At 53.6% G+C, this 14,883-nt stretch overlaps 3 protein-coding genes across 3 annotated transcripts; 2 read left to right on the top strand and 1 right to left on the bottom strand.

Moving 5' to 3' along the window:
* Positions 1-1,870: 1,870 nt before the first annotated feature.
* On the bottom strand, positions 1,871-2,255 carry HTZ1 (histone H2A.Z; the record flags this gene model as incomplete). The annotated part of the gene is made up of 2 exons (XM_051432748.1): positions 1,871-2,200; positions 2,247-2,255. The coding sequence occupies 2 exons, from the start codon at positions 2,253-2,255 to the stop codon at positions 1,871-1,873; spliced, it is 339 nt and encodes a 112-aa protein (XP_051294170.1).
* Positions 2,256-3,957: 1,702 nt separating this feature from the next.
* On the top strand, positions 3,958-9,677 carry J4E90_003176 (uncharacterized protein; the record flags this gene model as incomplete). The annotated part of the gene is made up of 6 exons (XM_051432747.1): positions 3,958-4,051; positions 4,117-4,401; positions 4,456-6,303; positions 6,387-6,595; positions 7,297-9,500; positions 9,551-9,677. 6 exons carry the CDS (start codon positions 3,958-3,960, stop codon positions 9,675-9,677), a joined length of 4,767 nt encoding a protein of 1,588 aa, XP_051294169.1.
* An 801-nt stretch (positions 9,678-10,478) lies between these two features.
* On the top strand, positions 10,479-14,137 carry J4E90_003175 (uncharacterized protein; the record flags this gene model as incomplete). Its single annotated transcript, XM_051432746.1, has 2 exons — positions 10,479-10,482; positions 10,533-14,137. 2 exons carry the CDS (start codon positions 10,479-10,481, stop codon positions 14,135-14,137), a joined length of 3,609 nt encoding a protein of 1,202 aa, XP_051294168.1.
* Positions 14,138-14,883: the final 746 nt, after the last annotated feature.

Here is a 14,883-nt window from a genome sequence, read left to right as displayed (position 1 = left end):
CAACAACGGGCATGAAGGCAAATGACTCTCGTTCCTGTGTTTCTCATGGCATTGTCGCATTGTATTGTATACGAACGAATGTCCCTTTTTTTCACTTCGCCTTTGGGTCCCTAGGGAGGTTCTCTTTCTCAAGGTCAACTTTTTGTACCTCTCATGCCTTGGAGCATCTTACCCATACTATTCAGAGTCTTAGACCGAGTTTGGCGTTTTTGGATCGAAGCAGTGCGGATCCTGCGGTCCGACTGGGGTGGTGGAGTATGTGGAGCGAATGGATGTACTAGCATTTTGTTCAACTACCTTTCATAATTTCGAGTTGTTCTTCATTATGTGTTCTTTGCTGTACATCCAAGCCGATATCATGCTTCAACAGACTCCTGTTTTCATACATCCCGTATTCCCCCTCTCCCTCCACCCCCAATCTCGATCTTAACCTCCACCTCCCCTCGCTCATTCAACACAAACCTTCCTTGCTCCATTATCTGACTAACACGAGCGCACCCGGGTTCCAGCCACGCGCCCCTCATCTTGACATACACCATAGTCCCGTCATTCCAATTCGACTCCGGCAAAAGCTGCTTAACAACATCGCGAAACGGCATATCTCCTGCTACATTCACACGCAAGGTTTCAGTCCCATGACTACTTCTCATCTGCACACGCAGACGCGTAAGCATGGCTGGTAAGATGAGTATCTCATCTTTACCCAATTTCTGCGCCGCCCTGGACGTGACTTTGGCATGGAAAGGGCGGAATAATGAGGTTGTGTTTGTCGAGGGGGGTGGGGAGGGGGTTGAAGCTTGGTCTTGGTTTCTCCTTGGGCGAAACTCGTGTGGAATGTTTGCGTGGGGGTCGCCGGATGGCATCATGTAGTATGGGCGTATTTCGTCTGGGGTGCCATGTTCAGAGGGGCTGGGGGAGATGTCGGAGTAGTGTGAGTGGCGTCTGGCAAAACGGCCTTGTCGGGGGTGAGGGGAGCGGTACTGTGGTTGGGGATGTTGACGCGGCGTATGGCGGTGCTGGCGAGGCGCGTCGTATGTATGTTGAGGGTGGTAAGCAGTCTGGTTTGGGGCTGGATAGCTTGGGTAGACGTATGCAGAGGGCATGGGAGTGCGGCGAGAGTAGTCGCGGCTGAAGGGAGATCCAAACATGTTGACGATGGGTAGTTGTAGAGTGATGGCAATGATAGATTATGATAGTTTGGAGATGAAGAAAGCTTGAATGTTTAATGAAATAAATGTTATGCTGACATTGGTATACCCTGTGGTTGCCTTGCAAGCATACAGCTTCCTTTCGCGTCATGTGTGGTTTGAGAGACGGGAGTATACATTCGTGTGACCAAACTCGGAATCGAGATACTCGTGATTGTCGCGCAAGCCGAATCCGCAAACACCACAGCGCGTGTCTGATCATCATTCAACACACATGCACACGTGCTATGCGCGTTTGAGCATTGCGCTTCGCCTCTGTCGAACCAGAGGACGTAGCTATGCGATATGCACCAACGCGTCTTGGGTGCACATCGTGTACCGTTCGATCGGAGAATGCGATGGGCTTTTCTTGTCGCTCACTGGCATCAATTGAGTGTTGCTACATACCGCAAAGGACAAATGAAATCCATGACCTCAACACCGATCCTCTCGCGCCTGACTAAAGAGAGTTAACACCGTATCCTAACATCCTGTACTTCAGCAGAAAGATGAGCTGTCCCCGTCAAGAGGACGGCAGAATGTGTAGTAAAGCCAAACAAAGAGCGTGCTTATCCATACATGTGACAGACGTTTGACCGCTTGTTAGGCCATAGTTGGCTTGCGAAATGGTCCGTCTTGCCACGATGATGGCGCGTGCGCGTACTGCCCAGAGAACCAGCCACCTATACCTCGCCAGCCTTTGCGGCACCGCCCTTCTTCTTTTGCTCCACCTTGAGTAGCAATGCGCGGTTGATGTGCGGCAAAACACCTCCGAAGGCAATGGTAGCACGGATGAGTGTGTCGAGTTCCTCGTCACCTCTGATGGCGAGCTGGAGATGGCGTGGCGTGATGCGCTTGACCTTCAAGTCCTTGGCAGCGTTGCCTGCTAGTTCGAGAACTTCGGCGGTCAGGTATTCGAGAACGGCGGTCAGGTAGATGCTGGCTTTGGCGCCGATGCGCGTCTTCTGTCGCGTGAGGTTTCGGAGATGGCGCTTTATGCGACCGCAAGGGAACTGTGGTGAAGATGGCACGTTAGCGCGTGGTTTCTTTGTGCTGCACGCGAAGCATTGCGCGGGGTGCAATGGTGATGACGCGTATTGGGCAGCTACTCACTTGAAGGCCGGCTTTGGCGGAGTGCGACTTGGGAGTCTTGACTTGCGCATCACCCTTTCCTCCTGTCTTGCCACCTGTCTTTCCTGCGCATCCTGTTAGCTCTCGAGGCCTTTCGGAGCGCGACGCAAAGTCAGCGCGTACCTTTACCACCGCCAGCCATCTCGGGTGATTTATTTGGGCTAAATGTCGGTGTCGATGGAATCAATAAAGATGCGCGACCGTGATGCCGGGGGTTCGAAGCGGATTCGAGGTGGTGGTGTTTGGCGAGAGGTGGGGTGAATGTGGTCAGGTCTTGCTGGGAAGAGGTTCTACTGTTGTGACAAGGTTACGTTCTTGTACCAATCGGGAAGGCTCCACTTGGCATGTACAAGGTAAGGCACCATTCCAGTCCCCGACCGTGCGACGGCATGCATGAAGATCGTCGGTAATACTGTGAGATACTAGTTACTCTGATCTAATGATTTTGTCGCATTTTCGATGCCTCATGGAATGCTGGACGGTAAGGTGGTGGGGGCGGGTGCACCAGACGTAGCTCTGTCGTTGCCACCCAACGAGAGTGCCGAGGAATAGTTGCCGAGTATGATGTCTGAGTGACTGATGCTTGAACCTAAGAGTGAGATATGATGGAAATTGAATATATTACCGTTCTTGGCCGCCTAGTCAACGGTCGTGCGCTCAAACAAAGCGGCGGCTTTTCGACTACAAGATCTGGAAGTGACAGTACATAGGATTATTCCAGATCTGAAGAACTACCCAGAAGATATTGAATCTGTGATAACGGTCAGTAAAATGTTGGAGAACCTGAAGTGTGATTAGGAAGCACGGCGCGATGAGGGGCGGCAGTGATCGATTACGGCTCTGAGATAACCATCCAACGACCTGACAAGAGTGTACACGATTCGCTCGAATACTTGAAAAGGGTGATCTGTCAGGCGATACGGGCTCGGTCGACTGGCAGCAAGTGGTATTGCAGACAGGATTGGGAGACAGTGACGTAGCAAGAGTGAAGACGGAGAAGATGACGGTTGAGAAGACAAGACGGAGGAATTACTTACAGTGGAGGTATCATAAGCCAGATCACTACCCAGTGGCTGCTCGTCAGTACTGATGGTAAGTTTGATGGGAATATGAGCTCATCGCTTGTACGTATGGCTTCCAAGGTTGGAAGCGATATGAAATCTCAGCCCACCTCCGCGCGAAGGCTGTAGGTCTGAGTCCGATCCCAAGATACTGTGGTCAGTACGGGTAAGCTCGAGATAGTTTCAAGTGTGCACCGCAAAAGTGGTTGGAGTAGCAAGGTGATGAACCGGCGCTCACTGCTCCCGCATCCAGTCGTGGTGGCCCGTGCGTCAAGGTCCCGCCCTAGCGCTACGTCTGCATGGCTCCCTCCCCTGTGCGACAACATGTGTAGATGCTGCCGCAGCCGTGACGAGACCAGCTACTGCGCGTGCGCATAATCCCCACTGCCCGTCTTTTTACAGCCTCAATCACTATCCGCGTCTCTGCCTCTGTCCGGTGCCCCAGGGTCCGAGCTCTGGAGCCAGATTCCGACACGTCGACCGCGCTGTTGCCGACCCCCGACGCCGCATGCCAACCCGCACTGGACGCTCTCTACGCACCAACGATCGCCGCGACGACGCTCTAGCATACCTCTGTCATGGCCTGGCAGTCGCCCTCGGCCATGAACGGCGGCGGTGCCAACGGAGGGGGTGACGGCAATGCGCCCGCCGGCACAGAGTACACATTGCAGGGTATGCGCTTCCCCTGGACATGCCGTAGAGCTGGCGGGGAGACTGGCAGGCTGACCCCCTCACAGGTGTGATGCGATTTCTACAGCTGGAATGGCACAACCACGAGCGTGCACGGAATGCCTGGGACATCGAGCGCGCCGAGATGAAGGCCAAGATTGCAAAACAGGAGGGCGAGGTGCGGAGTGCGAAGAAGCTCAACGACCAGCTGAACAAGCACATTCGCATGCTGGAACAGGCCCTCACCAACGAGAGGAAGAAGAAGAGCGAGGCAGCAGGAGGTGACGCTGAGGCCACAACAGACGACAAGAATGACCCCAAGGGTAAGAAGAGTGGCAGGAACTCGACGAAGCGTGCGTATACTTTACTGCCAGTTTACATTTCGGACGCTTACTAACCTGGCGAAGCTCAAAACAAGAAACACAACTCCTTCCTCGACGTTGACTCAGAGTTCCTCGACCGTGCAGAGGCCGACCGCGAGAATCTACGAGAGAAGTCGAAGCTCTACCTCACGAAATGCGTCGAAGAGATCACGTACCTCCTTACACCACCCCCGCAAGCCCCGCAACAACAGCAGAACATGCAGCCGCTCGCAAACGGCAACGGCTACATGAACCATGGCGAGGCCTCGATGGAAGATATCTACCTCCAGCAACATCGCCAGAGGCTGCAGTCGCAACTTCCAACCATGCCAGGCACATCCATGCCTACCCACCAGCCTCCCAACGTACCAGTCCCCTCCGAACTACAGAGCTTGGCCAACCAGCACCAAATCCACCACGCACCGCAGATGGCACGAGAGCCTTCACAGCAACAACCACTTCCGTCCAACGCTGCCATGGCTCAGGAGCTTCTCGCTGGACATCAACGCCAGGTCCAGAACCAGCAGCACTTCTCCTCGGTGCCCGAAGAGCAGGTTGAAAAGGTCACTCATGCTTTCGACAACGAAGGCCGTCAAATACCGATACGTGGAGATGACGCCTCGGATGCAAGCCAGGCTGCCAACCAAGACAAGGATACAGATGACTGGATCTTCGACCCGGCATCGGAAACAGCTCAGGATGGCCCACCAAGGCGGCCTGACACCGAGGAGTTTCCATCAGCGGATAGCATCCCAGCAAAATCACCACCACGACCAGTCAAGAGGGCCAGCAAAGACCATGTTAGGCGATTGAGCAACGACCAGAAAGCACAGCAAGCCGTAGCTCAGTCAGCAGCAAAGAACGACCCGCAAAGTTTCAAAGTTCGATTCGCACTCCGCGGTCACCTTGATGTAGTGCGGTCCGTCATTTTCACTGGGGGCGGCAGTCCTAGTGAACCCGAGATCTGTACCGCAGGAGACGATGGCATGATCAAGAGATGGATGATTCCCGCAAGTTACGCAAACCAGCACAGCATGAACAATGATCTCGACATCCAGCCGTTCTGGTCACATCGAGGACACGAAGGCACTGTGACATCATTGGCAGCCTGCCCCGCTTCTGCTCATTTCGCTACGGGCGGAAGAGTCTCTGGCGATGGCTGGATATTCTCTGGTGGTCAAGACGCTACGATCCGCGTATGGGAACGAGGCCGGGTCGATCCCAAGGCCACCCTGGAAGGACACACAGATGCTGTCTGGACTGTATGCGTTCTTCCGACCAACTGTGCTAATCTCTTCGGCGCGGACAGTAGCAAGTATGGAGGACCGGACCGCGTCATACTTGCTTCTGGGTCTGCTGACGGCACTATCAAAATCTGGGCTGTAAGTGCACCGCCTCAGCTGGTCTCACCGCAGACCGGATCTCGACGTGGTGTTGGTGGTAGCCGAAGACATTCCGTCACATCTGGCTCGCATCACCCATCCTCACCGCAGCCCAGCATTGCTACTACGACACCATTCCATCACACGTTGATACATACTATCGAGCGCGACACGCATCCTTCACCTACTTGTATCAGCCCGCTGTCACCTACTGGAGAGAACTTTGTTGTCTCATTCTCCGACGCATCTATATTGGTGTACGACACGAGGACCGGTGAGGAATTGATTGGTATGGCTAGCAATGAGTCATATGACGGCACTCCAGCGACTGGTATTACATCAGTCGTGACAAGTTCCCAATACCTTGAAGGCTCGTCACAAGAGGCGGGTCGCGGTGGTCCTGACGAGGAAGGTATACACGGCCCGACGGGGTCTGCCAATGGCGGTCTCGAAGGGGTTGTAATCAGTGGGCACGAAGACCATCTCATCCGGTTCTTCGATGCCAACTCAGGTACGTTTTGCAATATCAAGAAATACATCCTCGCTAATCAAGAACAGGACAATGTACATACAGTATGCTTGCACACCCTGCAGCTATTTCTTCGTTGTCGCTCAGCAAAGACGGCCGGGAAGCCGTCTCCGCTGGCCACGACGCTTCCATTCGTTTTTGGTCCCTTGACAAGCGCATCTGCACACAGGAGATCACCGCGCATCGTATCATGCGTGGCGAAGGTGTGTGCAGCGTAGTTTGGAGTCAGGACGGTCGCCTTGTCGTCTCAGCAGGTGGCGACGGCATAGTGAAGGTATTTGCAAGGTAGTATCCTGCAGAGCCACCAACTACGACTTCTCCTCGCATTTCTGAGCCTCCGTTTCGCATGAACTATTGGCATTTTTAGCTGGACATACCCCTGGATTTTGATCGAAATGGGAAAGGGAAAGCATGATTGATGGGTATTCTGATGGTGGGATGGTAATTTTTTGTTACTTCTCAACGCGCCTTTGGTAGACAGGCATTCGCTGGCGCCGTGTGTTATACTATTGGGATGATCGAGCTCAGCGGGAGACACGCAAGAGCCAGCAAGTCAGTAATCCGACTTTCTCTAAAATCTGGCGGCGTGATCATGTGCGCTCTGCCTGAACGCATGACCTGAGTCCAATGCCTACATAGTAGACACTGTAATGTAGCCGTGACGTATTGATGTCCTGGCCGCGGGGGATCTGTGCACAGAGGGCCCCCGTATTCTGGGCAGGCGCGAACATGGATGCCTAAGCTGAGCTCTGAGCTGAAGCACGCTTCTTTCGACCCCCACCATTTGCGATCGCTTGGAATGCTGCGTCTTCTCTTTCGCGCGCGTTGATTGTTTACCCTGGTGTCATTAGACACGCGTGGACATGTCTGGTATAATCGGTGCTGTATGTTCCTGCCATTTCTAAGCGCGTCAACAGGCTCCGGGAAACTTCCCAGGTTTATGGTACCAAGCTAATGCACCTACTACCACCATAGCTCGTCGCTCTGCCCCAGAGCATCCAGTCTGCAAAAGAACTTTACGACTTGCGCCTCAAGTACAAAGATGCCTCGGTTCTCATTACCGCGATATACTCCGAGTCCATGGTCATTGCAGCGTCATTGTCCCAAGTCCAAAGCCTCCTACAACATGACGCGCTACGGGAGAAGCCCCAGCTGCTCGAGACCTTCGATCGTGCGCTTACGGGGTGTCGAGTTGTATACGGGTGCCTAGAAGAGGAGGTACGGGACTTGAGAGTGAAGGCGGAGAACGACAACCTGAAGTTCAAAGACAAAGCGAAGTTTGTGTTCAAGGAAGAGACCTTCAAAGAGCTGCTCACCCAGATCCGTGGCCAGCAGTCAGCGCTCAGTTTGCTGATACAAGGATTGCAGATGGAGTCAATTGCGGATATCAAGAAGCTGGTTGAGGATAATAGTGTGACACTCGATCAGGTTGTAAAGCGGTCGAGGACTCTACGGCAGTCGCACCCGAGACTGAAGGTACCGGAGTCGTTGTTTGATCAGAAGAGTCTGAACGACAGCGAGGCCGATGTAGAGTCCATCGCGAAAGCTACGGAGTTCACGTTCGATGATGAGGTCGTCAACTCGAAAGCGTATCGTAGGGCTATGGCAATGGCCATGTCTACTTCACGCCACGAGATCGATGCGTCTGAGGAAACAGGAACTGGGGTACCAGAAGACAGTTCGATCGCTCTCGAGACGACGCCTCCCAGTGTACTGAAGTCGGAAACAGAGAGAGGACCATCCCCTCAGGCCACAACGACAAATGAACACACAGATTTGTTCGATACCCTTGAGCGCGACATACTCTCCTTTATGCCGCAAACCTCATCCACGACACTTTGCTTGACTCCCAACCACACAGGGCCTAAGAACCCCTCTTCGCTACCGAATGATCCTTATGGCTCATTGACTCCGGCGCCACTGCGATCGTTTAGTGGAGACAGCGGAACGGGAGTTCCAGAAGCTGCGCCTCCGTTGCCTCCTCGCCGCCCAAGTGAGCAGCATGTCGCAACGCCCCAGATGCGCTCAGTATCTTCTGATGATAGCATTTTTTCCTCCATCGCACCATCGATTTTATCAAAAGCGTCCACGGGATCGTCTTACACCGTGTACGAAACTCCACCGTTAAGCCCCAATTCGACCGGCATACCTTCGCGAAAGCCCCTGCCCTTCATGCATAAGCCATCTTACAACGCTCAATGTAACACCACGCGTGGTATGGACGAAGTTGCAGCAGCTGGGGCATCGTTGCCTTTGTACAATGTCGAAATGCACAGTATCTGGATGTCGCTGGCCGAAGCCGAGAGGAAGTTTATTGATCGCATAATGAGACTGAAACGAATGTTCTACGATAATATCATAAAACAATGGCCAGTCCTTGAGAAGCATATGGATGCTATCGTTATCGGCGAGCAACTTGCGACATTTCATCAGCAGTATCTGCTCCAGGCGATGGACCGTGATCTCGCTGGCAGTACTAACGCCCTCTGCAATCCATACATGATTGATATTTGGGTAGATAAGAGTCAACAACTGTATCGAGAATACTGTCGTAAGATGCCGCATGCGGCTTCCTCACTACGAACGACACAGAACTTGGACCCGAAATTCACACCTTTCGTCAACACACTTGGTCTGAGTATCGCTTATTTTGGCAAGAGCTGGCAAGATTATTTGGAGCTTCCTCAGGTACAGATGCAGAGTTATATCGACAGTCTGCAGAGGCTTGTCAGCATCGCGGACTCCCTCAATGACCCGACAGCAAACCAGGAGGCTATGCGTTTACGACGTGCTCTACAGGCCGTGACTTGGCTGAAAACATCCATCTCAACCTTACTAGATGAAGCTCAGGCTCGTGAAGATGTACAGAATCTCCAGAGGCGTATCCGCACAGATGCACTAACGTTTGCGCAACTACGCCTGCATGAGCCGGCCCGTCGCGTTATTCACCAAGGCGGTATGGCAATGAAGTTCAAGAGCCAGGGACCTTGGGTTCCAGTACACGCCATGTTGCTCGACAACTACTTCATATGGGGTAAAGCTAAGAAGAGCAAAGGGGATGAGGTTCTGGTAACGGACCCACCTATCGCGGTCGCCGACATGGATCTGTCCCTTCCCACAGACGCATACCAGTTTCAGAAGGCTACCATGCTCGACCAGATAGCAAGGGGCTCAGTCGTGTAAGTCTTTCATCTACACATGATGTGTCGCTGAGCTAATTGGTCATCAGATATGTCATCACAATCAACAACAAAGCCCAACCAGGTAAGCCCAGTCTGCTAGGTCTGTACGGCTTCCCGGAGAGAAGAGACTGGCTCGATCATTTCACTGCTGCTGGGACTAAGTTCCAGAGGTGAATTACGTCGTTGTTCTGGGCTCTCAGATACCTGGTCATGGCTCAGGGCCGTTCGCGGCCATTAAGGGGATAGACCCGATGATCGATCCGCTGTCGGTAAGGGTCACTGTCGCCGGTGCACGTACAGAGTGGTATAGGATAACAAGTCCGACCTACGCCTGCCTGTTGATCAGCAGGCTTCCCCGAGGGTTCAGTTATCGTGTCAACGCCGCTCATTAGGGCAATATCCCGCGGACGCTCGCCGTGAGTCACTGTCTCTGGTGCATGCACAGAGGGGTGTAGTCGAACAAGTCCGACACAGGCGTCATTTGGTGATCAGAAGACTCCCCCGAGGGCAAGACCGTTCGTGCTGACCCCGCACACTGGGGCAATACTGAACGGACTCTCGACGAGCTACAGCACTCAGTTCTGGCACTTCACTACACCATACACAACGACCACTGTGCCTTATAAGCCGTGCTCCAACCGTCCCCCGCCACACACACCTGGCCCCCTTTCTGACTATATACATCAATTGCAAACATGTCGGATATGCAAGAAGACGAGCCTATTGACGCGCGCCATCCTCCTATCCCGGACGGGCTCTCTCCAGATAGCGTCGTCGGAATCATCACAGTTCACGACCCCAAAGCTTTCCACGCAAACCACAACACAGCCTATAGGAAGTCGCGTTTGAGGTCTCCACGAGCCGGCGGCGAGTGGTCCTTAGACGGCTGCCATGTCTTTCTTCATCTCGTCCAAGGTCAACCCTGCTACACCATAGGCCTGTCCAACCTCGAGAGCCCGCAGCCTCCGGCTTGCGATGTGTACCTCCCTGACGATGGGGCCAGCCTGCTTCTGTTCGGAATCGTACCAGTTTGGAAGAACGGCAGCTGGCGATTGCAGTCCGCTTCTGAGACTATCACGGACGTGAACGGTGCGCCCATTCAATTCAGCGACCCGCATGCACAAAACCATTTTCCACAAGCGATCTATCTGCGGCAGAACTTAGTCAACCACGTCTTCGTCAACGGCTTGCGAGTCGACATCTTCATGTTGAAGGCAGTACGAGAAATCTACCGGATGGACACATTCGTGCCGTCAGAGCTGCATCCCCACCTACAAGACGTCGCTCATCGCCCCGAAACTTGGGCGCGAACTCGCTATCTGCCGCTCTCTGAACAAGTGTCCGCGAACACCTGCCGGGTTCTCGAACGCTTCACAGGCAAGATCGAGACAGCGAAATTCTTCCGCCATGTGGGAAATCGCCTCGAACTTCGGGATGCTGAGTTTCTCAAGTTCGGCAAGGCTAAAGTCGATGTATCTGTCGTTCGTTACTTGCAGTCGCTCGACATCAACCACATCCCCGCTGTCATTACCGAGACGCATGAGGGCTTTAAGTCATACGCGGCTCTCGAAGAGGACATCAAGAAGCAACATCCGCGCGTGCGCTTCACAGTCGCTTCGAAGCTCTTGCGGCGACTGTTCTCAGCCCTCGCCTTCTTGCATTTCCACAAGATCGTTCACGGAAACGTCACCAAAGAGGGTGTCTTGCTTCGCCTAGGGGACTACAAGCCCGAAGCTGTGCTCTTAGTCGACTATACACGGGCAACGTCGTTTCCTGCTGGCATGCCTGAACCTCTGGAGAAGATGATCGAGGACGGTCGCGCCGCGATGGAGATTGTTGAGAGCTGCTGCGATATCTGGCAACTGCGGAAGGCACCACCGAAAGATGCCTTCGGCGAAGCCTTCATGGCGAAGAAGACCGAGGTTGCTCGCCGAGAATCCGCTCTCATGGAGCGCGTCGTCGCCGACTTCTTCGGACCGAAAGGCAAATCGCGAGAGTCTGAGAAGGGCAAGAAGATGCTCAACTTGGTGCAAAAGAAGCGAGATGACTGGCATTCTGCTCGAAACGCTCAGATCCACAATGCGACCCGCCGTGAGGTAGGGCTATGCCGCTCTGATATGATCAAAAAGATGGAGCATGAGTGGTCGCTCCTGCATCCATTTCCAAAGATCGGCGAAGAGCAGCATATGATATTGACTCTGGGGCATCCATACCTAGACGGCCTGGCTACGAAACTCTACCACAATCAATGGGACCTGCCGCCGCGGGATGTGTGCACCAAGATCCAACAACTTGCCGGCGAGGTGGAAGAACCCTGGCAGACCTTCGCAGTCAAGCGAACAGTGCCATTGACACAGGTCGAGGGTGGCTTCGAAGAGCGTTGCTTCCTGCACTGGCTAGCGAGCTGTTGCGAAGCCTACCCAGAGTGGCGTCACGCGATTGTTGAGGAGTATAAGCGCCTCGTCGCACCCCAGCACGGAGTAATTGTGTTTGCAGATATCAAGAAGCTTCGCGGTGCTCTTGCGGGTCTAGGTACCATGCCGGAGGTCCTACACGCCACATTCACGCGTTTGACCAGTGAGATCAAGACCCAGCCTACTACAAACATCGAAGAGGTGCACAAGGTCTCGTATCACCTGCCCTCACGAATGTTCAATCTGACCCAACTACATCGCCTGGCAACTCCTGGCCGCCTTGTCGCCTGCATCAATGAGGGCGACACAGATTGTCATGACTGGGTAGAGGTACGTGGAGAGCCCAAGCTAGAGGGTCATTACATTACCCTGTCCTTGTTGTCGGACTTTGCAAAGCAACTAGGACTGATAGCCGAGGACTATCGTCAGACGCAAGACTTCCCTCCGTATGATCCAGCAGACTTCAGCCGGGTCATACAGCGCGTCGTCCTTGCTCACACTGGTCTTCTTCCCTGGGCATCTGTCACTCGCAAGGGCGCCCAGTTCAACTTCCATGCACCCGCGATTGCCCACGACTACGAGAGTGCTGGGGCGTTTCTATCTACTTATTTTGGCGGTATGAAGATGTTGCCCACGATGCCACATGGTAGTGAATTCTATGAGCGCCCTGGTCACTGGTCAAACTTCAAGACTGGAAGGGAAATCGATGAGGCAATGGAAGTGGACAAGCGGCCTATTCTGCCTGCGAAGGGTCAGTTGAAAAAGTCGGCATCGCAATCGGTGAAGTCGCTTCAGGTTTTGTCGCCGCATGTTGATCGTGCTCGCCTCTCTCAGACGCTGGAGATTCGCAAGCGTGCTCGTGCTAGGGCTCGACCTCTAGGTAAACGCGATGCAGACAATGAAGTATCGGGCACATCCATGCCGGCCGCGAAGCGTCCACATCTTCCTTCCAGTATTCACGACTCAAATCAGCACAGTACACCACCAGCGGAGGAGCCCCGACCTACTAGCTCGTTGATGGACAGTGATCTAGACAAAACGATTGCAAACCTGGAACGCCAATTTTCATCTCGTGAACCGCTCCCTCAAACCTCGCATGCACCAGACACGTCGTTCTTCACACGAAACAACGGAGTAAACACCAACGTCCTTGTCAGTCCACCTGCTATCTCAGCTATTGAACAGGGAACGTTCACTGTCGTATCCGACGACGAAGTCAACCTCGACGACGACTACAAGCAAGCAGAGGAGTGGCTGAAGCACATGGAGGAAGACGATGCGCCTCGAGATTCCGGTATCTTCGGTCTCAATTTCCACCACACCTTCCGCGAGCAGGGTGATGGACTGGATGCTGAAGGAGACGAGTCAGATGATGAAGATGGTGGTGGAGCGACGCCGGTTGCTAGTGACAAGGCGAAACAGATCGACTTGCCGGCACTCAAGCTCAAAGACAACAGCGCGTTTGCAGCCGGCTTCAACGCGATGACGCCAATGCGAGGTATGAGTAATGCACAGGCAGTGTCGCAGTCCTTTCCCGTGTTCCAACCGGCGCCCAAACAGAGCAGTCCTCCTTTCGCTCGACCAGCTTTCCTGGCTACCCTCCGTGCCGAGTCTGGAGCTCATCGTCGCAACGATATCTCCATTTCGGATCTCGCCAACGTGAGTTTCAGGGTTGATCCTGCGCGCTCAGATCCTCCGCCACCGGCAATGGGTGTGATGGGTTCTGAGCAATCGCCGCCGCCGTCAGCCCAGCCACAGCGTGTGGATGAGTCGTTTGGATCTAACGTTTCTGGTCCGAATTGGAGGATGACGGGAGAATGCAAGGACAGTGAGGAAGAAGAGGAAGAAGATGGAGAACTGAAAGACTTTCAACCAGGCGAGCGGCTTCGTCAGGGTGATTCACCAGGCACGCAACCGGGAGAGCCTTCTCGTCAGGATGAGCCGCCAGCCACGGGACCAGGAGTTCACTTCATTCAAGACGAGCATCTGCCAGCCACGCAACCAGAACAAGATCACTCCGGTCAGTACGACGCTCTACAAGACGCACAACCGGGAGAGTCGGTCGTTCTGCATGGACTGCTAGATACCCAACCAGGAGGTCAGGTCAATAGCCCAGGACAGCGTCCCGATCAGGGCGATGATCCATGGAGCCAGCCGCCAGTAGGATGGGATGGTCGGAGTCCCTATTCGTCGTTCTACCCACCACCATGGAAACGATAGAGTGGCAACCAGACAGCAGAAGGAGGACATGGGTACACAAGTTCACGGCAAGAGGATAGCGATTACATGTAGGATATAGAGGTCATAGTAGCATCATGTGTTCGAGCGGCAGCTCGCTACATGTCAATTGGCCTTACGAAGGTATGATGGAATGATGGTAGATACCCAGGGTGTAGTGCAATACGATGAAACTCAAGTTTTCTTCTTATGCTGTCGTGACGTGTCGCGTGCTCGTGACATGCCAGACTAGGTGGTGTTCGAGAGCTCGATCCTGTAGACCCTGACTAGTCAGGTATCGATAGGCCTTATGCGGTTTTGTATCATTTGTCATCGTCTGTAGTCATGCGACCAAGGTTGTCGTTGACGAATGGTATAGCGATCGCGCGATGGGTGGGTAGTGCTTGTAGCAGCGTTACGGAAGATAGCCTACACAGTTAGCAGCACATGGTTGTACGTTCCGAGCTGTCGCAACAACCCCATCTCCACGACATCACGCCAATGCACCCAATGACTTTGAACATGTATCATTGATCTTGTCAGGAATCTTGATTGAAAAGTGCCATTGTTATGGACTTTCAGGACATCAACATTCACACCGTCGCACCCAGCCCGAACAAGTTGCCGTTGTGTATGGGAAAGACTGTGCATGTGTGTCTCCCCAAAGATAACTGAATTGTTCTCGAATCTGCTTCCGTGCCCGGTATAATATTGCGCCTGAGGTGATCCATCAACTACCATTGCCTTAT

The sequence above is a fragment of the Alternaria incomplexa genome, assembly GCF_024043165.1.
Source record: "Alternaria incomplexa strain BMP 0042 chromosome Unknown scaffold_3, whole genome shotgun sequence".
NCBI lineage: Eukaryota > Fungi > Ascomycota > Dothideomycetes > Pleosporales > Pleosporaceae > Alternaria > Alternaria incomplexa.
Note: the sequence above shows the minus strand (reverse complement) of the source record. Positions and strands in the feature narration are given on the sequence as shown.